This window comes from Haemaphysalis longicornis, unplaced genomic scaffold (genome assembly GCF_048455015.1).
Source record: "Haemaphysalis longicornis isolate Haplotype H1 unplaced genomic scaffold, Haemaphysalis longicornis Haplotype H1 scaffold_6, whole genome shotgun sequence".
In the NCBI taxonomy this organism is placed as follows: domain Eukaryota; kingdom Metazoa; phylum Arthropoda; class Arachnida; order Ixodida; family Ixodidae; genus Haemaphysalis; species Haemaphysalis longicornis.
This window is the reverse complement of record NW_027526407.1, coordinates 37992081-38018318: the sequence shown is the minus strand read 5'-3', so window position 1 is coordinate 38018318 and position 26238 is coordinate 37992081. Positions and strand designations below refer to the sequence as shown.

At 43.0% G+C, this 26238-nt stretch overlaps 1 protein-coding gene across 1 annotated transcript in view; it reads right to left on the bottom strand.

Annotated features, from left to right (window-relative positions):
• Window positions 1-25957, bottom strand: part of Mrp (Multidrug-Resistance like Protein 1) — a 76725-nt gene extending 50768 nt beyond the window's left edge. Inside the window, exons 1-5 of the mRNA XM_077674022.1 lie at window positions 25776-25957; window positions 12141-12317; window positions 11078-11206; window positions 9369-9539; window positions 2349-2480 (exon numbers count right to left, since the gene is read on the bottom strand). Of these exons, the coding sequence (XP_077530148.1) occupies window positions 2349-2480; window positions 9369-9539; window positions 11078-11206; window positions 12141-12317; window positions 25776-25814 (648 nt within the window). The 5' untranslated portion in view covers window positions 25815-25957. The remainder of the gene's footprint in view (window positions 1-2348; window positions 2481-9368; window positions 9540-11077; window positions 11207-12140; window positions 12318-25775) is intronic.
• Window positions 25958-26238: the final 281 nt, after the last annotated feature.

Sequence of the window (26238 nt, the reverse complement as noted above, 5' to 3'; positions counted from 1 at the left end):
TGGAACTAATTTTACAGCTCATTAAACCTTGGTGGCACCAGTGGCAAGGAACCATTTCGAATGCCCATTTCAAACACCAAAGTTTAATGAGCTGTAAAATTAGTTCCACGCGGTGCATCGAAAAACCGATTCTCTTACTGCACTAAGCAGGGTTCATAGTATTGGAAAACGTTAAGATTGCCGTTTCATGACTAGCACTGTTTTGTCTATTGTTCCTCCAAAAATGACTATCTTTAATTATCTTGGTAACTAGTTGACTTAACTAAAAAAATAATGCCATATTTGAAGCAAGAGGGAAAAAAAAGCAGCAAGACTGACAAGTTTAAATGAGTTTACATAAAAATTAAAGGGAGCTGTTTTAAGAGCCATGTGCCCCCCTTAAGGGGGGACACTCCTCTTAAAACTATTTCTTTTAATTTTTAAGCAAACTCTGTGAAACTTGTCAGCCTTGCTGCTTTCCCCCCACTGATTTCAAATATGGCATTATTTTTTAGTTGGTCAATTAGGTCCCGAGATAATTAGAGGTAATTAACCAATTTTGGAGGAACAATAGACAAAACTGTGTTGGTCAGAAGACTGTAATCTTTACATTTTCCAACCCTATGAACCCTGGTGAGTGCAATAAGACAATCAGTTTTTTTATTCATCACTTGGAACTAATTTTACAGCTCATTAAACTTCATTGTTTGAAATGCACGCTGAAAATGGTTCCTTGCCAGTGTTGCCACCAAGGTTTAATGAGCTGTAAAATTAGTTCCAAGCGACGCATCAAAAAACTGATTGTCTTATTTCACTCACCAGTGTTCATAGTATTGGAAAATGTAAAGATTACAGTTTTCTTACCAACACAGTTTTGTCTATTGTTCCACCAAAAATGGTTAATTACCTCTAATTATCTCGGGACCTAATTGATCAGCAAAAAAATAATGACACATTTGAAATCAGTGGAGGAAAAGCAGCAAGCCTGACAAGTTTCACAGAATTTACTTAAAAATTAAAAAAGTTTTTTTAAGAGCCATGTGCCCCCCTTAATGAGGCACACTTCACCATGTTAGACTGCTTTGACTGTTTGCACATGGCAAAGAAAAAAACACAGCAGCATTCACTAGACAAGCGCAATCATGCAATCGTCTTGTGAGTGTTCAACAGAGCAACTGCGATCACCATTGCCAAATTCTTCTTCAAAACTAACAAAAAAACGGGCACCAAACAAAACACAAAATTATGTTTCAATAGCAACACCCTTGCCACACGCATTTACCAGTTTTTTCTCCTGCATTCGGAAAGCACCTTCCCTAGGTGTGCAACCCACAAGGACAAGATTGGACATCGACAAGCTTGCCCCCACACTTTAGAAAAAAACAAAAGCATTTACTCAGTTAATAGTTTTGATTACGTTGCTTCGAAACATCCTCCTACCCCATCACTTCCTTTTTATCACAGCTATGTACGAAGCACGGTACAATTGCAAACTTGAAAAGAGCACAAATAACATCAAATCCTTACCCGGCCCTGCAAGAAGCGATTAAAAATGGCGATTACTTCCACTGTGCCAGCAGAGACGTGTTTAGCAAGACATGCTTGAAGACGTGCAACTTTTCTGCCCCAAAAATACCGTGTGGTCTGGGGGAAAGCAATTTATTTGGGCAATCATCTTTAGAGTAAACTAATTACGATATTTTGTGGAAATCTAAGCACAAAGAAATTCATGCCAGAAGCGGAGGTACGTACCAGAACTCTACAAAACTTTGGGGGCTCAGCGGAATAAATAAACTCGTATAGATAAAATAGCGACACCCATAGTGTGGGGTTGAATACCTACTTCACAGAAACTCCAAATATCGCCAACCACCTGACATTTGTGTGGAATGAATTGTTAGGTCCAGTGATGACATGTGAGGAAATAAACATGGACATACCGCAGGTGCATCAAATGCTACCCCTTTTTATTGTAGTTTTCAAAATTTGACCATAAACTTTGCACCCACTCTGCATTTTCTACCTGATTCGGTAGGAAATTTCTGTGAACTTTAAGCAGGCCTTTAATCGTAACATTTAGCTTTGCCCATTTTTTTACTATTAATTAATCTCTTTAGAGGAAGTATGGTAGCTTCCAACCCCCTTCCAACTTGAAAAAAAAAATTCCGATGGATAATTATCCTTTATATTTTGACACCTCCGGCATTGATGGCCTGAATGCTTACTTTCAGCTGCAAAGGAACACCAGGCAAGATGTAGTTACACCAAGACAGTTTAGCAATGCAGCACATACTTTTCACGGAGTGTGGAGCCCACACCACACTGTTGTGACAAAGAGAGAGAAAGCACAATGGGTTTGGCACACTTGCCTCCTCGGGCGGCAGGGCGTGATGCCTGTAGACCGGCCGCGAGTCGGCGAAGCAGTTGAGCAGGAACTGGATGATGACCAGAGGGTAGTAGGCCATGTACGCCCCAAAGAACAGGGGCTCACCCATGCGCTCCTGCAAACAACGTGTTCCGTCACTTTGCGAAGTGGGTCCCCGTTCCACTCAGACCAGCAACGTTCCTATCCTACTTGACTTGGCTAGCCATGTGGCTTCTTTTCGTTCAGGAAGGCAAAATCAACAAAGAAGGATCAACTTTTTAAATCTTTTTTGCCTTCCAAAAAGCTATTGGAACTAATAACCCCTGCCAAGTAAATCTTTTGAAGCACCACTTTTCCCTTCATAAAGCGACTCTAAATAGTCTCTCACAATTATACTGTTTTCACGCAGCCACTGCCGACTTCTCAGCCTGTTTATGAGCCGTGCCAAGGACAAGTGAAACGTGCCTAACCAGTGCATGATGCCACAATAAATGAAGCCGAGCTTGCCTAGACACTACTGCCAGATTTCCCTCAAGAATATACAAGTATAAAACTCTAAAATGCAGACAAGTCTAGCTTTTTAACATTGTGACAATTCGACAAGACATCTGTCCTTGTCTATCTAAGCACAAACGGAGTGCTTACAAGCACCATCACTGAGAGGGAACAACGGATGTGTTCCTTCCTTTTGCAGAAGAAGTTCTCGAGTGCACAGACAAGCCCATCCTTTTGAACGTTACGATGCTAGAGGTTAACAGCGGAGCTGTTTAAGCTTGAGCTTGGTCCGGTGGCGTTATCAAAAAAAAAAAAAAAAAACTGGGCCGCCTGTAAAGAGTGCACCACCGCAAAACTGCGCCGCCTGTAAAGAGTGCACCACCGCACATAGGGTGTTATAACAGTGAAGCCAGCTTTCGCGCCTGCTCGAGTATAAGCACAGGGGGCATATGCTTATGCACACTCATTACTATGCCATTTTAAAGGCAATAGTCTTCCTTGGGCTACTACAACGCAAACAAATTGCCACAGCTTGCACTAGTGCTGCAAGGCTGGAGAAACAGTAGAGCTGGTACATCGATTTAGCTTCTTCCCCACTGGGATCCGCTGTCAATGTGGGGGACCGACCACAATGGCCTTGTACCACTTCGCAAAACTTGGCTTCGCCCCTTAGCACTTAGCCCAGCCTAGCAAGAACATCGGAAAACGTAAAAAAACTTGGCAAAGCCTAGTAAAAAGTTAGCAAAACTGGAGGAAGCTAGGTCGACCCTGAGCCCCACACCGCTAGTGCAAACTGCGGCAATTTTTTGTTCTTGTTTCAATGACTGTATTACTCAGCGCATTGACACTGCCTGTACGAGTGAAGGGCTTTTGAATAACACGTAAGAAAATTAATGCGTTTAACAGGGGTGAGACAGCTGAATCAGATTTGGGAGCAGTTTTTGGAGCAGAAGAACCTTGATTTGGAGCAGTTAGCTACATTTATTATGACACCTTAGGAGCCTAAAAAATCAAAATTTCGGCAACTCTTGGGGGGGGGGGGTGGGGGGGGGGGGGAGTGCACTTTTTAATCGGTTTTGAGCGTACATAACACTGAAACAGCCTTTAAATAAAGTTTTTTCTACCAGAGTATCATAAGGTACGAACTGCACTACCTTTTTACAAACCATTTTTAAATTTTTAGGCATTATGCATAGATAGCGTGGAGTGCCGTTGAAAATATCGAATTGAAAAACTAAGCAATCGCAAGGCATTTTTTATTTCATGTGAATGCCGAAATAATTATTTTTGTAACCCCAGATTCGACGTTATGCACAAATGTAGAGCCACGGCAAAAGTTGCGCAAAGCGAGGTGACAGTCGTCGCACCCTACCAGCCCTCCCATTTCAATCCCCAAGGTATAAGTTCATGAACTATTATCGTAATTTGAGTAACCTTGATATGTTTAGCCACCTCCCTTTTGGCATTACATTTCACTTGACATAGATAAACCATTATTACTAGCGTGCAATAATAGCCCGTCTCGCTATAAGACACTGCTTGAACATTTTGCGGCGATGTAGCCTGCGCCGCCACTTCTGCAGTGTCGATCGGCCCACTCCCGCCGCTCGCAAGCTTGCTGTCAAAGGCAGCAATAACACAGCGTTTTATAAGCTCGCAATTGGTCCACAATTTCACTTCAAGCACGCACCGCGCCTCACAGTCGAGGCCAAAACACGGCACATTCGTGGGCACCAGGTCGTTTTTGATGAACTCCTGTCTTTCAAATCGTGCAACTTCCCGCACCAGATCAAACAACTTAATGTAAACCCAGCCACTCCAGATAACAAAAACCACGGTAGGAATCGGCGAGAGCACTCTCCCTGAACCACGAGCAACTGTTTCGCTTGGCGGCCATGTTTTCTCATCTTCACCACACTGAGATGGCGGCGCCCAGTCATGTCGTTCCGGAGATACGGCGCTCCGAAAATTGCCGAAAAAAATCAACTTGCGCAAGTAGTTTGTTGCCTCAGTACACATAAGTATTGTTTCTACAGGGCTTCGCAATGGTTTTTGATATAAAACTTCAAAAACGCCCAGAGTATTACATGTCCAACCTGACATTGTGACTTTCGAAAAAACTATCTCGGGGGCAATTTTATGTGGGTTTTTTATTCAATGATCAATCAAACCTTTACAAACCGCATTATTACCTTGGGGGTGCTGGAAAATTATGCAGTCAGTAAGCATTTTTTTCCCACTGCAACTGACGGGAGCGATAAAATCCTTGGCTCTCGGACTGTTTCAGAGCAGTTTGGCGCAAGTTTTTGCAATTTTCAAGCTTTTGGAGCAGCCTGGCACAGGAAAACAAATTCGTATCAAAACTGCGCAATATGCGCAGCTGTCTCAGCCCTGGTTCGACTAGCATAGCGGGAAAGCTACTGGCAGAACAGCTGTACAGCCCCAAATTGTCAGTTTGCAGCTTCCCAAATTAAAAAATAAAGGCGTTTCCGACATCAGCCCATACACAGGAAATGAAACAGCTTGGCTGAAGCTTTAAAGCTGTTCCATTTACTTTTTCCGCTTCGTGTGTATGAAAGGGACACAGGGTTCGTACGAGCTTCAAAAGTAAAAAATTCAAGGGTTTTCAAGGACTTTCAAGGACCAGAAAACACATTTTCAATGTCCCCATCTGAGGTTTTATCTGGGAATATTTATAACTTTTTCAACAAAATGCGAAATTTTGATGTTGCCCAATACTTAAGAATATTAATGCACATTTAAATAGGCGCTATGGGTTCATGAATGCTCCCCCAGCTTTATTTTTTTTTATAGTTTATATTTTGAGGTTTTTCTTTTTTCTTGGTGTTTTGCTGAGGCTGCTTGATTTCAAAACTCATCTCCTGCTTTGTCAGCAAGAGTATCAGCTGAAATTAACTCAGCAAGTGTTGCTGCAAGGCAGGATGAACTATGTACACGTCCACCATTTGCACGTAAAAGCAAATGCAGATGGAGCTACGAGGCACAGCAAACACACAATGAAAGGTTGTCCACAGACTAGATGGAACATGCAAGATAGAGAACAGAAGCCGGCTTTCACGGGATTGTATCGTGACATGAAGCCTATTGAGGAGTGCTGCTCCCAATGTTGCCTCGTAATAATGAGAATCCACAACTCATAATTTCACGCAATACACTGATACTTGATTGTTACAATGTTTCTTTACATTTTTAACACCTAAAATTCACGACGAACACTTTAAATTCTTGTGAAAACATGGGGCCATTGGTTCTCTCCAGAAAAATCAAGGGTTTTCAAGGACCACTTAAAAATTCCAGGACTTTCCAGGCCTTGAAAGGTACACTTCTAAATTCAAGGGTTTTCAAGGACCTGCGCGAACCTTGGGGACAACACTGATGAAGCGAAGAGAAAGCGGGAGTTTCCTTTTCCACACCAACATTTCCCCGTTATTGTGTCTGAACTTAAATAAGGGTAACAGCTACCGTTAAGTTTTCATTTGTTTACAAGTACTTCTCAATGCTACTTAAGGGGGAACGTGACAAGTAAAACTATTTTTGTTATTTGTGGACCACATCTAATCAAATTAGGGCCATTTATGTAGCTACGTAACCTAATAACAAAACTGAAATCAGCTTTAAAATATCTTATATACTTTTTGAGTTACAAGACCAATTACCTTCCTAAAGTCTCCCCAAAATTAATAAACTAATTAGGCAAGAACTTAACAAGATCTTTATGTCAGCGTTTTGAGAAAGGTCTATTCTGGGCAAGAAGCTATTGAAAGACAGAAGTTTGATTTCCTTTTTGACATGGAACTATTTCTGACTTCGAAAGGAAGGTGAAACTTCTCTTATTTCTTTATGTGTAAAAGATATAATGCAATAATCGAATAGCTCCTTACATTCCTGATCGCACTGACATAAAAATCTTGTTTCTCACCCAATTAGCTAATTATGCCTAATGCAGGTTTTAGGTAATTAGTCTTGTAACTCAGAAACTATAGAAGATATCCTGAAACTGATTTCAGTTTTTGTTGTTAGGATGGTTAGTTACATAAATGCACCTAATTTGATTAAATTTGGTCCCCAAATAAAAAAATAATTTTACTTGTCACATCCTCCCTTAAGGAGCCATGAATACAAAATACAAGTTGGGTTTATTAGAAAGACTGCTTAGTCCCGATAACAGTGATACCAATATCATCGCAATCTTTGAACAAATAACGGAGATGTGAAAGAAAATGTGTGCAGCAGTCGTGACCCCCTAGCCAATTTCCCGCAACTTTTCTATGATGTCACGGAACCTTGTTTGTGCGATTGGCGGCTGCCCAACTGACCTGTCGCGACGACACATGACTGGACGTCTGTAATGGGGCCTCTAGTTCCATTTGACCGCATCACTTGAATGCTAACGTGCAGTTAATGCACTGAAAATTATGCTTTATTGTTGGCCCGTGTGACGTCATTCTTGCTCATAACACGTCACTGCGGCACAAAATTCAAAAGTTTTCAAATACTTCTTGCTTTTTTTTCGCTAAAAAAAAACATCTTTTTGGGCTGTAACAGAGCTGAGTGAAATACTGTATCCTAGTTATTTCAAATTACACGGGAAGTCGCATTTTCTCTTCATGGCTCCTTTAAGTAATTAATTGATCCCTCCCCCCCTCCTGGCTTCAAACTGCCTCTTCAAAAACCACCCCATGCGCAGCCCTATGACCACAGTAGGCTCAACCTGCTTTTTAAAACTACATTGCTAAACTTTGAAAAACAAGAGACAGAAAGAAAACACACTTTTCAGTGTCCTTTCAACAGCGTCCGATCATAAGCAGCTAAACATGGAAAGTGCACTACAGAGCCAAATATGCAGAACTGCTTCCTATACCTTGGACACTATGCAACTGCTGTGGCCTTCAGGTAAAAGCGCCAGCGAGACAGACTCTTGATAAAACTGACGGAAACAAAGGATTGATCCAGCACAAGGCCAAGCCAAGCCTTATCACCCAATCACCCAACTATTGTCACGGTGTTATCGCAGCTAATCGCCCTAGTATTCTTGTCTATGCAAGAGCGAGAGCGTAACATGCTTGGCCCGCAAAACACGTGCCTCATTTGCCTGCCTCTCTTAAGGGGGCATACTGGTCTTAGAAACGTTTTTCTCACTTTTCAACCAATTTTGACGAAACCCCATGGGCTTGTTCAGTTTTTTAAGCTGATTTCAAGTATCTATAATTAGTTTTGATGTGAGGTAACTGGTTTCCGAGTTAATTTAAAAGTCTTCTTTGATTGTTCTTGAGAACAGTAGGAGAAAAGCTATTCAACAAAAAATTACCAGCAAGGCATGAATGGATACCAAAAGTTGTGGAGAATGAAATCTGGGAAGCAGTTTTTTTTTGTTTTGCAATCACATACATGTTTACATCAATTCTAACTTCTAGGTTTGAACTACTTCTGCTAACCAATTAAAAATAATGCTTATTAAACAACTACTGAAACACAAAATGCAAAACCTGCTTCCCATATCTCATGGTTTAAACATTCAGCTTCACAGTACAAAAGAAATGGTCTTCCTAGCTGCAATGCATGCTGGGATGTACTTCTGGAGAATTTTGTATCACTGCGATACCACTCATGGCAAAAAAGTGGGGAATTATGTGAAAATAATTATTTCTTTGTTGAAATCGGGCCTCTATGGCGTTTATAAGAACCTCATACTGTTCCACGTATGGAATTTTTGGAGAAAAAACTGTGCAAATCAAGAGAAAAGCAATACCTAAAAAAATGCTTTTCTGTGCAACTTTTTGGTCTCAAAGACCAAATACGGCATTATTTTTTTAGCTGGTAAATTAATTCCCGACATAATCGGAGGTAATTAATCATTTTTGGAGGAAAAATAGACAAAACAATGTTTATTCATGAGGCTGTAATCTTTATATTTTTCAATACTATGAACCCTGGTGAGTGCAACAAGAGAATTGGTTTTTTGATGCAGTGCTTTGGACTAATTTTACAGCTCATTAAACCTTTGAGTGCCCATTCCAAACACCAAAGTTTAATGAGCTATAAAATTAGTTCCAAGCGATGCATCAGAAAACTGATTGTCTTATTGCACTCACCAGGGTTCATAGTGTTGGCAAATGTAAAGATTACAGTTTTATGACCAACACAGTTTTCTCTATTGTTCCTCCAAAAATGGTTAATTGCCTCTAATTATCTCAGGAACTAATTGACCAACTAAAAATATAATGTCATATTTGAAATCAGTGGGGGGAAAGCAGCAAGACTGACAAGTTTCACAGAGTTTGCTTAAAAATTAAAAGAAATAGTTTCAAGAGCCATGTCCCCCCTTTTAAAGCGATTTTTACCACCCAGTCATTGTACCGCTCACTGAGACACTACCTCGAACATACAAGAATTGCACAAATGGCAACCCACCTTGCAAGTGGTAAACACAATGCATCATCACCAAAGTGAGTTACTCTGGTGGGGGGAAATGCAGGTCAAAAGGGAAGAACGGGGTGAGTGCACTGACCTCTTTGGCGTAATCCGGCGCATCGTCGTCCGGAGGGGCGAGCGCTTTCTTGAGGTGCGACCGGTACGCGAACACGCCGCACAGCATCAACAGCGCCCAAAAGAAGAAGAGCACGGCAGACGTCTGCTGGCCACGCCGGCGACCCGCCAACACCAGCAGGCCCGCCAAGAGCTGCTCGCACGGCCACAGAGTTTAAGGGGGGGAAAAAACAATCAGGGTAGGTCCCCTTTTTCAGATTCAGTAGTAACCCAGCACGCGCTGACCATGCGTTCAGATTATAATAGGTAATGTTGAAAGTTAATTGCAGATATATTGTTGATTCATCTTAACAAAAAGAGAAGCAGCAACAAAAAACAAGAAATAACCTCCCTCTCAACGACATGCTCGCGCCGCCTCATGGGGTTTTGCTCCATGGCGGCCATTCTCTGCGGCATTCTTGTAGTTCGTTTTCTGCGGCGCCGTGGTTGTGTTCCCATTTTAGCCTTCTCTGTTATACTCCATGCTTTCGGATAATTCCCCCAAATGATAATGCTGCTCCTATTCGCTTCACAGTGAATAACAGTGAAGATATCAGCACCGGTGTTCAGCTGCCGTCCTCACTGTTTTTTGTAGACTTCTTCGAGGCACTGATTGCGATTTTGAACAATTAAAACACAACGAAATGTTTGAATGGCTTCTCACATGATAAAGAGGGGGAATTTCAGGTAATTTTGCGGAATATTTATGCCACCTATCGTCACTGAGATCATGGCCAAGAGCACTTTGTCATGTTATTTAGCAGTGCACAGCCAAAGTGTCATTTGGAGAGCCCAAGTGCACTCGGCGTAAGTGCACTTAAATAGGCACGATGGGCAGGGGTATAACTTGTTCTGCCACTGGCCACCTGTTGAAATGATGCGGTGGTAACGCATTGTCTGTCACATCCTTTATCTGGTTTTTGCTGTGCTTCAACATAGTTTTACAAAGCTGAACAAAGCATGCACTGCTTTGACCCTAAGTGCTTCGTTCAAGCAAAGCAACAGTAGCAAATTCAAGCCAAATCTGAATAGACAAAATGCAAATTTTGGCAAAATTTAGGCCAAAGGCAATCCGTAAGCTTTAATGAACTGGTTTCAGACAGTTGGTACCCTGCACTGGATAGCCTAGTTAATTATTAGCAGCTACACCGTTCTTGTATCTGTCACCACTGCCCTGAATGACAAAAGTTACCAGAAATCTAAATAAACTCAAAGTCCTTTTAGGACGTAAGACCAGCAAAGCTGCATTAGTGGGTGACTACATTGAGTTATGTATGGTGACCTACTAGGTTGGTCCAATTAAGAATATAATTACAACTTCCTTATAGTGGAGACTAAATAATTTTTACATAATTTGTTCAGGTAGTTACGAAACAAGAACTGCAACCGTTTTCTGCAATAATACTCCCTCCATAAATGTCCACATGTTGATAGCAGATGATAATTCTCTTCATTACTAACTTCATTACTTTAATTCTTCAATTACTTCATTAACTTCATTATGAGCTAATTAAAATGGACAAACAAAACTTGGAGTAATGGTAGAGTCGTCTGGAGCGAACACTTGCGATTCTTTGTCAATGAAACCCGACAGATGCATGCAATTTTGAACACAGCCTAGTGCAAGGCAGCTTCAATGTGAAAAACAGAAACTGCCAGCAAAAAAGAAAACACAGGAGGCCGGCCACTCACAAAGGAGGCGAGCTTGATGAAGGGCGTGTAGAAGTAGACAGAGGGCAGGGCAATGCCTTCCGAGAGGGCCGTGTGGCCCGCATAGCTGAACTCCACCAGGGAGATCACAAACAGCACAAACGTCACCGCCTGCGTGCACACACGGGAGAAATCCCAACATGAGTGACAAAAGAACAAAAACTTGGGCAGCGATGCAAACCAGTTCCCGCCGTTCGCCTTCCTCATCAGCAGTACAGTGAAAACTCGTTCGTTCAAACTGACGCCCGGGTCGTGGCACAACATTGAGTATTTCAACAGGGAAAAACTGAATAATTTTAATATGTCTGTATCACAACGGTTAATTCGACCCAGTGGCCCCTGGCCTACACCACTTCTTGGAGATAGAAGTTGGCCTGCATCCAGTACAATGCGTTGCGAAACTGAACCCAATTTATTAGACACAAAATGAGAGTGAAACATAATCAGGCGTGCATGAGATGCGAAGTGCACTTGACTGGTAGGGCCAGAACCCAACAGTACTCTAGCAGCCAGCCCCATCAGAGTCACCCACCTTTCCACCCCCTTAAAAGTTACCCACCCTCTACTCCTCAAAGTCGCCCCACCCCGCAAAAGTTACGTGATCTCCTCATCAAAGTCACCCCACCCCCATCAAAGTTACCCGCCCCCTCATAAAAGCCACCCCAGTTCTTTAACAGTTACCTGCCCCCTCATCAGTCACCCGCACCCCTCATTAGTCACCCCACCACCCATAAAAGTTACCCACCCCATCATCAAAGTCACCCCACCCCCATAAAGTTACCCGCTCCTTCATCAAAGCCATCCCACCCCCTTCGAAGACATTGTGCGTAATTAATGTCAACAAGTGCCGACGCAGTTTCACTGAGCTCTACCCGCACAGCAAGGCGCAATGGTCACCATTCTAGCACGTGCCCAGTAATTCAAGCTCCACTTAATTTGAACTAATTTATGGTCGCCTTCAAGTTCAAATTAAGCTTTTACTGTACAACCTCTGCGCTCCTCCACCCCCGAAGAAGTCACCGATGAAGGAAGAGCGGCCCCTCACCAGCTTAGCCAGGTTGAGTGCAGTCCAGGGCACCAGGCGGTTGCTGCTCTTGAGGAGGAGGTATGTCTCGACCGGTGCCGACAGCCACAGGAAGGCGCACGGCACCCACACCAGCACGGTGTCCTGGAAGCAGATGCTCAGGTCCGGATCCGTCGTGTTCCATGTCTGGTTGTAGTCCTGGGATGGGGAGAAGAGGCAGCCAGGGTCAGAAAGTGAAGGCAGATCGTGGTCATCAAGAACGTCTTCATCAACGGCAGCCAGGATCTCACCAACAACATTAAGAGCAGCCAAGGAGTGGCAGGTCACAGTCATCATTGTCATCAACAGCCAGGACCTGATCCAGAACATCACTTCATCTTTGCCACCAAGAACGTCATCAACGGCAGCCAGAAGTGGCATGTCACCAAGAGAAGCAGCCCCATCATCAACATCAGCCATGGTTTCATCGTCATCAAGAACATTAACTGCAGCCAGGAGTGGCAGGTCACTGATATCATCATCAACAACAGCAGTATCTCTCATCATGAACATTGATCATCTTTGCCATAGCTTGGCATAGCACAAAAAAAACAGACAAGCACAAAGGACGTAACCGTCACTTATGCTTGTGACTGTTTCCATTCCAGCCACGGAAAATACTTTTTTAAACTGATAAAAATACAAGACTTGGTGAAAAACTCATTTCGAACCCCAATGGCAGGTGTGAGCAGAAGTGAGAAATTATGAGCCAGGACAAAAACATTTTTATGAGTGCTTTAACTGTATGTCAGCATTCAAGTTATACGATAAAATGAAACGAGAGGCCCCACTACACTCGCCCAGTCACGTTTCTTGGCAGTGGCTTTGGCTGGTGGCCATTCCTGTGGTGGCCATGACAACAGAGACTTGACATGGCTGGGGAAGTCGCCACTGCTTTACCTATCTTCTTAAACAACTCACTTGGTCGTTTCAAGTTTGTAATAAAACTGGTAGCACTGTTATCAGGACAAGGCATTCTTTTTAACCCTTTCATATACCTAAAACTTCATTATTTTGCTAAAGAGCACGAGAAGTTTATGATCTAAAAGGGCTCCCAACATCACAAATATGAAGTCAGAAAAAAATTTGGTTCATTAGGACGGACACGAGGACATACTGGGCACTGGCTGGACATATATCACTTGAACAAGAGAGCTACCTTGATCACCATGATTTGTGGTTCAAGTGAGGACAATAACGCAAAGTTTGTATTGCTATCATTTGTAATAACAACAAAATTGCCCAATTTTGTTTACCTGTCACTAGTCCATCGAGCCACCCAGGCTTGATATGAGTTGACACGCGTAAACAATATTTTTTTTAGCACACGGAAGTACTTGCTGCCCTCTCTTCTTTAATTTTTGAAGGTCCGGGATCACTTGTCTGTCTATAGATGGTGTTAAATGTCGAAAAAACCACAAAGGGCAAGAGAAAAAAAATATTGAGTTGTTCCCCCTCAGCAACACTAGGCATCAAAGGGTTAACCCTTTCAGCCCTGAATTTTTTTCTTCTTATCGAAAATTTTTTTCACTCTGTTTTCTTTAATATTTGGACCCTATAAGCTTACAAACAAAAAAATTGAGCTTGTGATGCAAGTGATTGGAGATTTACAAGCATGATTTCTAATTTGGCCATCAGGCAATTAAAAAACAAATTTCCAGCAAAAAAATTTTTTTGCAAGTATTTTTAGATTTACAGCCATGCCCTCAAACCATGACTTCGGTCCTTGGGGCAACAACCCTAACGTCAGTTTGGCCTACACTGCAATGCTTTCCTCCTCCTATCGTTCAGCTTTAGCAAAAAACGAACAACGGTGACAGTTATCGAAAGAGGCATCCTTGAATATATGTTTCCCAGAAAACTAGCTGTTTTGGTTTTGTTCTTGAATTGCTGGAAGTCTTTTGGTCCATGTCCCAAATATAGGACACCAGGCCCAAAAGGGTTAATGAACCAAACTCGTCTTTTGTCTTCTCGGCCCCTTTAAACTATCTTCACTACATTCATGATTCATGCAAGGTGCTGTTCTTTCCCGCAGGCTTTACAATACAGTTTTTTCGTGTTCATATGCAAGGAGACAGACACATTCTTATAACATCTATCCATTGCCTCACAATACAAAAGCTTTGGTTGTTTGCATAAAAGGAAGAAAAAAGCAACAGAGCTGCTCTTCAAGCCGATTCTCTGCACTGTTTGTTCTACTAAACAAAAAGAACAGTGCAAACAGATAAGATGCAGGTACACACCGGATGCCTTTCTTCTTGCTATCTGTGCCTTACTGACATGCCTGAACTGGCACTGTGATCAAGTGCGTTGTTCTAGTGTCAAGATGGATCCAAAGTAGCCTCTTTTGGGCACAAGCGTCTTCTGTTCTTGATAAAGGTGGCAGACTGGCCTAGAGCTATTTTTTTCTTTACAAGCCAATTTTAATGAAGCTGCACATTATTATGGAGTTTCTTTGTGCATCAAATCTGCAATTAGATGTTTTGCAAGTTGATTATTTTTTGAGACAATTAATGATTAACTGCCATTATTTTGGGTCGCAATTACAAAATAACCACTCCATACAGAATGGCAAATACCCAGTGGCCAGGAAGACAAATGAATAAAGAATACAACATTGGAAGAATTTTTTCATTTAGCTATTTCTTGATCATCTTACAACACACTAAACTTCACTCCTCCCGTGCTCTGCCAGAAATGGCTCAGAGGAATTGCCAATTGAATGCAATAATAATTTTCCAAGGCCACCATTTGAAAAATTTGTTTCCAGCATTGCATCCTCCACACTTTTACGTATCTAAAGCACAGAAAAATAACAGTTATACCTGCTCTGGGTGCAAAGATATCCGAGGGCGAATTTTAGCTTAGTGTTGCCGTTCCACCATCGAGTTCTGCGCAAACTGATCTGTAGAGTTAAGTTTAAACTGCCATTTAAAATAAAATATGGTGCCTTCTGATGAGGAAATTTGCAGACTGATAGAAAAATGGCTGTGGATGCCGCAAATGCAAATTTCCAGAAAGTTATTTTCTGACCATTTTTCGGCCCCAAATCTGCCCCCTCCAGACCACATGCGGCTAGTATGGCCCTGCTAGGCAGAAGCCCTACCACTGGAATAGAAGTTAGCGAAGCTTGAAGTAAAATTTATACATTAAAGGCTCCCCACACGATGGGGGTGTTCAGCATTTAAGTTTTTTTCCAACAATACCATACCCCCTTGCTCCTCCTCACCATAAGCAATACAACAATTTAAACAAAACCGACGACAATACAGGCATTCTAAAACAAAGTTCTATTTACAGCCTCTTTTGAACAAAAGGGTAGCAGACTATAAAAAACTAAAACTTCAGCACGGTTACAAGAAAAATACACGCACACACACACAGCAAGGAGAAAAGATTCCAATAATGTCGCACCTATACTTCGTTATCAATTCCCAGACAATTAGTGTTGCCTAAAGCGGCAGCATGGAAGCTGCCCGGCAAACAACGCTCGGTTTAATCAACCGTGGCTTAATTTACATCCAAATTGCCGTCACCAATGTCGCGCTACACCTCCGTATCAAGTGCGCATGAGCTGCAGTCTGCCAGAGATGGCACAGGTGTGCAGGCAAGACAAAAAACAACCTTATCTCGGATGTTTTGTACCAGCTTATCCTTCGTGGTTTTTCTCCGAACTGTTAATAGCAGCAACGATACCACGTTACGACAACCACCATTATTCAGGCTGGACTGGCATGCCAAGCGCCTTTGTATTTCCGCCACGTTAGGGCAGCAGACACTTCGTTATCGATAGTTCTTCGTATGATACAAGCTCCTGCAATGTCCATAATAGCAAGCTGGAAAGGCAGTAAATAAGCCATACCAATATAGCACCTTCAGAGTAGAAAAGTGTAGATAAAAAGAGGGTTAGATCTACTGGCCACTAAAACCAATTCTACTACAATGGTTGCCGCTTGCTCGCATCAATCGCAAAAGCTCGTTCCCACGAATAACCTGTCCCCAGAAATGAACATTCAGAGACAACCTAATTTAGAGCCCGCGTGACCTTGTTTTCTTTGTTGCTAAAATTAGCCAGATGTTTTGCATTAAACATCTCGCTGCTATCCTATGATCACCAACATGCCAAACCTCTGCTTAGAAGGGCAGAAAAATTTAACTTTCACAAACACTGCATTTTTTTTTTTTGTTTATAGTCCAGAACAGTGGGAGGTTCTGCTGACCAGCGCGAACCCGGAGAACCAGCGTGGCGTGGTGACCCGGACCGTTTGTGCCACGCAGTTTCATACTAATATATACAAGAGGAAAATGTGTCGCTGCAGTCGCTTTCCATTGTAGGCACCGCCATAGCAGCAAGCGACATTCCTCGCCTACTTGACTTGCCTAGCCAAACGGCTTCTTTTTGCACTTGAAGCCAAAATCAATGATTGTAACAGTTCTTGTTCATCCAGAATAAAGCTTCTAAATCATCCTTGACAAAAAGAACTTTCTGGAATTCCATTTTTATCATAATTCACCACATTTAAACAACCTTTAAGAATATAATTGTTGCTGTTTTAAAGCCACAGGCAACTTTTCAGCCTGTGCATGAGCCGTGCCAAGGACAAGTGGAACGTCACACTCGCGGAAGCGTGGTCCACCTACAGTAGTGCCAGATTTCCCTCTAGTACAGCAGTGGAACCCCCCCCCCCCCCCCCCCCCGCTCTTCTTACGTTCCTCAGTGCTGTGTTTTTCCTGGCTGCTATATTGTTTTTGTCTAGTCCTGGTGCAGCTCACATAGAGCCCCATGTATCAGAATCCTCACTGTTATGTTGTGGCTCAGAGTACGTTCGGGATCAGGCGTCGCAATCTGACACTACGAAGCCACCCGGGCAACATGCGTGGCCTGCCATTTTGACGTATGACGAGCCTTGGCCAGGCTTGGCAACGGAATCGACGGCACAAAGCTGCACGCCAGTGCAATTTGTTGCCACTAGATGGCCCTATGTTACTCTATGCTATCACCATCATCACTGTGCTTACAACGGAAGTTTCACTTCAAAATGCCGGAAGTGTGTGTTGGCCTTAAAGCACCACCGCAATAGCACGCGCTCTCGTTGTCATCGTGCACTTCAAGCAGCTTTGAGAACACTGTTGAACTTGCAAATGCAAACTTTGTCGTGCCTTGATGGCATCGCGAAAACGGGAGGCGCTTTCCCTTCAGGAAAAGCTCGACGCACTGAACTCAGTAGACAGGCAGCCAGCGCGGAAGAGGGTCGACATCGCTAGGGACCTTGCCTTGCCACGCGTGGTGTTTTCCAGCGATCAGAAAAGGCAGCAATCCTACACTCTCGAGTTTTTTAAGATTCGAAGGTCAAAGTTGCAGAAATACATGGTTGCATGTCAAAGCTATGCTGTTTTCGTTCATTTTCGATGGTTTCCTCACTGCTGCGTTTTCCTGGTTGTTCATGTTTTGTTTTCCTAGTCCGGTGAAAAACGTATGAACGGGGTTCCACTGTATATGCTAGTATAAAACTCCATGGCAGGCAATGCCATCGCGGACTAAAGATGCCAACCACCAGGGGTGATCAGCTCAAGACTTTCACAACCTCAACTCCCTGCTCCCTCACCCATACAGCACCAATTAAACATTTATACTAATACTTCACAGCGCAAACTGTGAATACATCTTGAATAAGCGACTTCAGAGTGCCTCCGATTATGAAACACACCTAGGAGACAATTTCAATACAGGCTGCCATTATTTTGAATAGTCTACATACTACGTTTGCAGCCTTTTACACCTTTGTGGTAGTAAACAACCACTGAGCAATCATTTAACTTCCGTTCGTTTAACTTGCTGCTGTATGTGCATGTGCGACTGTGCATATGTGTGTGTAGTTCAGATTGTGCGGAAGCGGCATATACCGCGTTTGTTCGATTATAAGGCAGTCACGATTATAAGGAGCGGCTGCAGTTTGGATAGTCAAAAAAATCACCATATATATATATATATATATATATATATATATATATATATATATATATATATATAGAGAGAGAGAGAGAGAGGGAGAGAGACATAGCTTCGAATATAAGGCCGGGTATGACTGAGACTACGGATTTTGGAAAAAAAAAAACCTTGCCTTATATTCCAATAAATACGGTACCACTTTTTTTTGCCTTACTGCCATCCCAAATTTCCAGTGCAACAAGTGCTGTCAAGCCACTTAGAGATACCATTTATTGAATTTTCTATCCTGCCATTACAAAAACTGAAAATTACTCACAGCTTGAAGTGGAACCTGAAGTGGAAATTTGAACCCTACCCGAACCCAAAACGAGTTCTGGTATCTTGATCACACAACCATTTCGATAACTTTGCACTCAATGCCGGGATACAATGAATGGGGAAACAAAAGAAAGATTGACAGAGCCTGACCTCACACTTATCTGCAAAGAACTTATCTCTGATGCTAGGTCTTAAGCAACAGGCAAACAAAGCAGTCATCAGCCCAGCGACGAATTGAGCGAGCTCAATTTCATCTTGATAAAAATATTCACCTCCAATTATTTCCAGCCTGACCTGAACCCCCTTGCACGGCGCACTGTGAGTGCAGATTGATAACAATCAGCAAAACTAGACGTCATATCTACTCCCAGTTCTGTGCTGTTCATCCATTACTTTTTTTTAAGCGAAGCTGTCTAGGCTTCACTGATGCCGTTGTTAGACCGAGCAAAACACATTGGAGGAACACCAACTTTACATAATGGATTTAAAAAAAACAATGATGATAAGCAAAGGCACATCAAGTGCCCCAAGAAAAAGACGCTTCTTATGGTTCGAATCAAACCTGGGTGCCTCGCATTATGAAGCCGACGTTTATACAATAGCACCCTTCGGACACGGTCAAAGCAGTTTGTATTTCGGACTTTCACTTTGACTCGGGTTACACGAGAGAAAGCTTCACATTTTAATCATCCTTTTCTTAAGAAAGGGGTTTTGATTTTAGGGGCAAAGCCCCTCAGGGGATGGGGCTATTGGCATCTCCTGTCGTCTTCGTCGACGTAATCGTCGCTCGTCCCATGTAGTCGCAGTACTAAAATGCTGGTAATCTCATCTACACCTCGCGCTGGAACATAACGCGTGCTAAAAAAACACCAGGACACTCGTTTATGCCTCGCACTAGTGAGCTTCGTGCTTCAAAGACAAGAGACTCTTACAGCAAAGCTGTATACCTCTACCCCCCCAACGGTTTCATCTCCGTTGGCAAAAACTGCCAAGGCGCCAATAATACACGTATACAGTTGAACCCCTTTATAAGAGACACGTACCGGGGAGCAGTTTCTGTCTCTTATACGAGATGTCTCTTATAAGCAGGGAACCATGTTTTCACTTACTGATCAACCCCTAGTTCAATGTGGGCACCGTATGACTAAAATAAGCTCAAAAGAACGCTACAGCATGTTTCAAAAGATTCATTCTAATTTATGTTTGGCCCCCAGAATTCATGAAATAGTTCTGCATATTTGTTTGCTTCATGACTGTATTTACACTGTTTTTTACAACCGACTCTACAAGCTTTCTTTCCTTTCACTGTTTGTGGAAGATGAATCGTAGATGTTGAGTTCACAAGCCTGATGAATAGCCAGAGCGCACAGCTTCTTCTGCTGTGTGCTCAGGCTATTCATTACGCTTGCAGGACTCAACATCTGCGATGCTTCTTGATTGGGAGCTACGGGAGTGGGAGAGCCCGCATGTACGCTAGCGCTCCAATGGATGGCAGTAAGCTTCAACCACTTCTGTAAGTCTCATTTCCATTTGCAGGGCTTCTCATCGTCATTTCATAGCTGACTGAACCACTGCGTGATTGCTGAAGTTATAATAAATTGCGACTGCAGGCGTCTGTCGTCCACCTATGTTTCCACAATGGAAGCAACTGCAATTAGTGACTGGGGGCAGTGCATCTGAAGTTAAAATGTCTGTTACAAGCGAGATTATTGATTAATGTTCAAGGATGACTTGTCCCTTATAACCAACTGTCTTCTACATCCAATGCCTGTTATAAAAGAGGTCAAAATTATTCGAAAAGATGGGGCAGCCAACCATGTAGGTGAATAGTGTCTCTTATACCCATTTGTCTCTTACATCCACGTTTCTTACAACGAGGTTCAACTGTACACTGCATGCTTTGCCCCTCCCCAGGTTTCACGATAATGGAGGTGGGCCAGGATTTTTTATTGAGCTTTTTCCAAGACCAGAATTTGCAAGGTGCTTCATTATCCAAAAGAACTCACAAAGCTTGCCGGTCACCCTTTTTGGGGATCTAAATAAATCCATTCGGGCAACATAAATCCGTTGGTGCAAAAAAAAAAAAATTAAAACGGAAGGCTTCACTAGAAAAAGAGGCTTGCAGCCAAGTTTCACGCCATGGTGTATACGCGGGCAATTTTGCTCAACGGAGTGCTGGAATTGCAGCAACCTGAAATGGCCGGCAATTCGAGGGAGATGCAATTTCTTGCTGGTTTCTTTTTTACTTTAATGAATGCGAAATTCAGAACATATGGTCCACGAAGTGAAATGTACCAATCAAAACAAGTACGCATTGAAAAATTGCGGCCTTAAATACTGAACTCAACACCAAATATTTCTTCTATGCATCAAAATGCCTTTCATTACCACATGCTCAATTTTGGGGCTCAGCACTTTTGGCAGTCAATGTAAATCTAAATGTTGGTAATACCCTGAATATTCAGCTGGAAATACACGTTCAAAGCTGCCGAACAAATTTCTTTAATGAAATAACTAAACTTGCATTTAATATTTTTGACAGTCAGCTGCTTCTACTAGGTAGAATATTTGTATTAGTGTAAAATAATAACTAATCAAGGAATACGGTAACCAATCAAGTTATTATGCGAGCGACACGGAGTGCTCCAAACGTAACAACGCCCAGTTGATCTCCTTCCGTAAACATACAAAAAACGTTTCTCAGATTAAGATGCTTGCAGAGATATTCCCCATTTCAAGGTTTGTAGTTTGGAAATGAAAGCTTCGGCAGCACACTATGGATGCAAATGCAAAGATCAGCGCATTCGATTTCTCACAAAGGAGCCCCGAGTGAGAACCCACTCGTTTATCAACACGCCGCACGATAAGAGCACTCGAAATGCGAGTGGATCTTTTTCCCTTCTCTTACACGGCCCTATCTTGCTCTTAAGAAGCGCGCCTGGAACACGAAGTTATCTTGAGTGGATTACGGTTTCTCGGTCGCCTTATGCCGACATTTGGCAGGGTTGATTTTGTTTTTAAGTGCGGTACTGATGCAGGCTAATGCCCAGGAAGAGAATGTAGGAAAGCCCTACTAGGGCACGGAATTATGCTTACACTAAGCCTACAAGATGCACCGTAGTGTAGGACTCTGAATTGATTACAAGCTCCCCAACGCACGTGCGTCTTTGTACATTAACCCTTTCAGCCCTGAATTTTTTTCTTTCCAAAATAAGATTTTTATGTGTGCTTTCTTTAGAACTGGACCCTATAAGCTTAAAAACAAAAAATTGAGCTTGTGATGCATGACATCTAATGATGCCATCAGGCTATTAAAATTTAAATTTACAGCAGAACAACATTTCTTGTTTGCTTTCATAATTTTTGGAAAGCAGTAAATAATGCCGGCAGTGCAAGCATTTTTAGATTTGCAGCCACGTCATCAAACTAGAACTTTGGTCCCCGACGCCAATTTGGCCTTCCCTGCAATGCCTTCCTCTTTCTCTAGCGTTCAGTTTTAGCAAGGAACGAGAAATGGTGACACTTATCGAAAGATGCATCCTCGAATAACTATTTCCCAGAAAACTGGCTGTTTTGGTTCTGCTCTCAAATCGCTAGAAGTCTTTTCGTTCATGTCCCATACATATAGGACAGCAGGGCAGAAATGGTTAAATACATCAAAAATGTGGCTGTTTAGTAGAGTAACTTCCCTACGCCTACTGAAAATTGTTGAAATATTTTTAATACACTTTAGCAATGTGTGGTTCAAGGAATTTTGGCCAGGGATTATGCCTCTTCAATAAAAGTTTGCCAAACGATAAAGCACTCGCTCTCGCTAGTCACGAACCAAAATTCGCAGAAAAATCAAGGCACGAAGGCCCTGCTCTCGAACATGTCAGAACAGGAACAGATTGCCGAACAATTTCCCGCAGCTTTGGTGAACTGATAACTTCCATCATCTTATCAGGGGAAGCTTTGCCTCTGGCTTCTTGAATGGGCATGTCCGCTACGTCGGACCGCAACCTCAAACTGGCCAAGGTAACCAAAAAGAAAGTGCCAATCGTAAAACATTACATTTCTTTTGTCGGAGGAAGGCAAAAGGCCACACCACAAAAATAAATGTTGACACAGCAAGAACAGCGCTATGTTTGCACAAGTAATCATGCTTACTAGGATGTAAAGGCACGTGTGTTGAGGACTGCTCATCATAAAGTGCGGACGGTGCAATCTTTCAGAACTGCACTGGCCTTGAACCGCCAAGGCTACATGTTGAAGTCAATTGAAAGTTGGGGCCTCACTAAGGTTTGGGTGCTCGTTACCCACACACTCATTTCAATTACATTATCATTTGTGCTAACAACATGACATTCATTTGAAGTTTACAAACAAATTTTTAGCCAAGCAAAATTCATCAACCGAAAATGGGCTGCACATTTGTTCGCTTTGCCGTAAATGGTGTCAAAAGATGATAATTTTCCGCCACCCCTGCCACATAACCACCTCTCCTTTTTTTCTGACCCCCACTACTCACACCCTTCCTATCCCCTCTTGCTACTCCCACGATCAATGCAATGGCGAGTTGTTCAATTCAATTTTCTTGCATTCACACTGCTCTATTGCCATCTGTGTTGACAGTGCGCATCTATTTCTTGCTTTTTCTCCGCTATGTACAGCACAAGCAGACATCTTTTGTTTTAGTGTTTGCTTTTATCTTGCTCCTCTTCGACACCATATTTTCTTTAGCTATCGCGAAAATCACTCGAACATGCGATCTCAAATACACGAACGTTGGTATTCTCGATTATCTACACATTTTGCCTCGTGTATGCCTGAAGCTTCTTTGCGCTGAATAATGTGAACATGATCTGTGCCAGTCGTTTCAGTGCAGTAGAACAGTCCTCCCTATATATAGCTTGTTTTAACGCATTCTTTGACTTTTGTTACATCAATGAATCAAGCAACCAACAGACAGACCAAAATTTTCACGGTTACATAGCCCAAGAAAGACTACCGTCTTTAAAGACTTGACATTGCCCCTAAAAACCCTGAGAAAAACGACGACAGAGGGTTACGTAAACACCCATGCTGCTTTACAAGTAATTTAAACAACGTCATTAGGCCAAGACTCGAGAACAAAGAAAACGAGAATACAAGCAGTTCGTTGACACTCTGACACAATTGTAGGCAGTCCCCTCATAACATTCGCCGATAAGGAAAACAAAGAAAACTTTATCTCCGAGAAAAGTGGCCTACGGTTCAGGCCGTACCTATTTAATCTCACAGTGTAAGGTCCGCATGATATCCTCACGACATCCTCACGAACAAATATTAGCCAGTGAACTATGACGTGGTTCCGTGAGAAATCAAAGTAGCATGTGACGTAACCATTTTATCAGCTAGTGAGCATAACGTGCTATCAAACATTCGTCTGCAAGAGACATGCGGCTTTATGTAAGAAGGTGACATGCTGGGACATGTGTGACTTCATTAATTGCTTTTACCATAAATGCCTAAACTCATTTCTCGGAAAAAGAAGTCGTGATGCCTTAACAGAACATAGCTTCTCTTATCCACGAAGTACAAGTGGTGTCTCATAATGCGTTCATGTAAAACTCGCAGATAAAGCAGTTGAGCAGCTTCAAATTTGTGGACGACTAGAGCATTGGCCGGGATTGCATTGAAATTTGACAGCATTTCCTGGTACAGCAATAGAGTACAAAGGGAAGAGCTTTCACAAAGCAGACATAAAGCGATGATTGCGAACATTCATCCGGATTTCCAGAAAAGAAAACACCTGTGTTTCAAACAGTACACACAACTCGTCAGTGCCATTCTTAAAGGGGAAAAAAAAAGCAAAATAGAGCGATGTAAGAAGACAATGTCACTAAAACATAGCGTTAAAATTGCACCAGTGAAATTTTGAGTTACATCAGTGCATTTGAGAAGTTTGTTTAATCGGCAACCACTGCAAGAAAGAGGTTAAAAACAGGTTTTTTTGAATAGATGAAGCAAAATAAAAATGCCAATAATAAAATGTGTAAAGCATATATGCTATTACAATTTTATGAAGCTGCCCTTCCTGGCTATGCAAAGAATGAACTGGCAGATTATAGACGATATTCAAAGAGCGCTGTTTACCACAATTGCGTCACGCACTTTAATGGCGACTTTAATGGCTAGGGGTACATTCGCAACTAACATCCTGTCTGCTTGTGCGCCCAACTTTTTTAGATGGCATCGTCCGCAAAGCGAGCCAAAATGACTTCTGAATCGAATTTCGCACAAGGAATCGACTTTACATTATCTTCCCATTCCAAAACTACTCGGGCGAAACACGCAATGCTTTCGGAATCCGCAAACGTGTTTGCTGGGCGCGCTGCCCAGCAAACCGGTCGTTGTAACCATTCCTCGGAGCGGTAGTGGTGACTTCACTCAAAACAGAGCAACGCGCGGCGGCTCTTCTGGATAGAGCGGGGAAAATACAATGAAAAATGAAATGAGAGGCAGAATTGATGCACGTGCAAGTGACTCGGCGAACACCTGTTGTATCCGACTGGCCGTACATAACTTCCACAGCGCGCTGAATATCCAAGTTGGAATTCTGCTGAAATACCGGCCGATCGCTTTTGCGCAGTGGAGGCCCGATACTACGGATCTCCACATTGCCTTTTTTTCCCCCTCGAGCCACGCCGACGCTTTCTTTCTTTCGGTCATTACAAACTGAAACACGGCTCTTCAAACAACGTCTATTACGAACAGAAACAAGGCTTCTCCAACAGCGTCTAGAAAGCCAAGTTCCGAAAAATTAGTGCCAATTAAACGAATGGCTACTGACTGCACGCAGGTGCAAGCATGTTGACAGATCAGACGAAAAATAAAAGGCGACTACGGAGCTACGCCGGCGGCAAGACAGAAAACCAGCTCGGGTGTCTCTACCTCGACGGAAAGCCGTCGCCGTCGGGCAAGGGGGCGTAGGAGAAAGACGGCGCAGGAAATGCACGGTCATGTGTCAGAAAGCGTAGTCAGAGCGACGCACGTGCGCTATCTCGTGCAGCGATTCGAAGGTGAATCGACCGCGAAAGAGAATAAACGCGCAGCAAAGCGTACCGCATTCTCCAAACGCATAGGGCGAAATTTTCAAAAAGATCGACATTTAGTTCCCCGAAGTTTCCTACGGGCGGTCACTTACACCGGCCCAATGCAGAGCTCAGCCCCACCGCAAAGCCGGCCCGACACACAACGACGCTTTGATCGAACAACATCTTTCAAAAACTAAACGGTAGTGTTACGTTCCTTCGCAGGCACACGACAGAGGTTAATCAACACGGCCAGGCACTTCTTAGGAGCGGAAAAATTCAATAATTACTCACCCAGAACCGAGAACCACAGAACGCGTCCATGGGGCTCATGTCTGCCCATGCGACGCCTGGCGACGGGAGAAGGAAGCTACTGGAGACGATTTATTGGAGCCGCTCCGACGTACGCTAGGAGCAGCGGCGGCCGACGCGCACCGCTCGGGAAGCAGACGGCGTCTGACGCTGCCGTATTGTGACCGCTGTGACACACGGCAGGTCGCCCAGTCGGAGATAAGACACCGGCTAACTAGTTACGCCTAGCCCCCAAGTGACACACGCTATCCGCCAATAGCGTCAGTGGAGCGGCTGATAAGAGTAGCCGGCGCGCATCCGGGGCGCGATCGAGCACTTGAGTCTTGAGTCACATCGAAGTTTCTGGCAGAATGAAACGTCACGAATAACCTTTAACTGGATTGCGACAGAAGTGTGAGTAATACGAATTGCGCCATAAACACGTACAATTACGGTGGATTGGAAT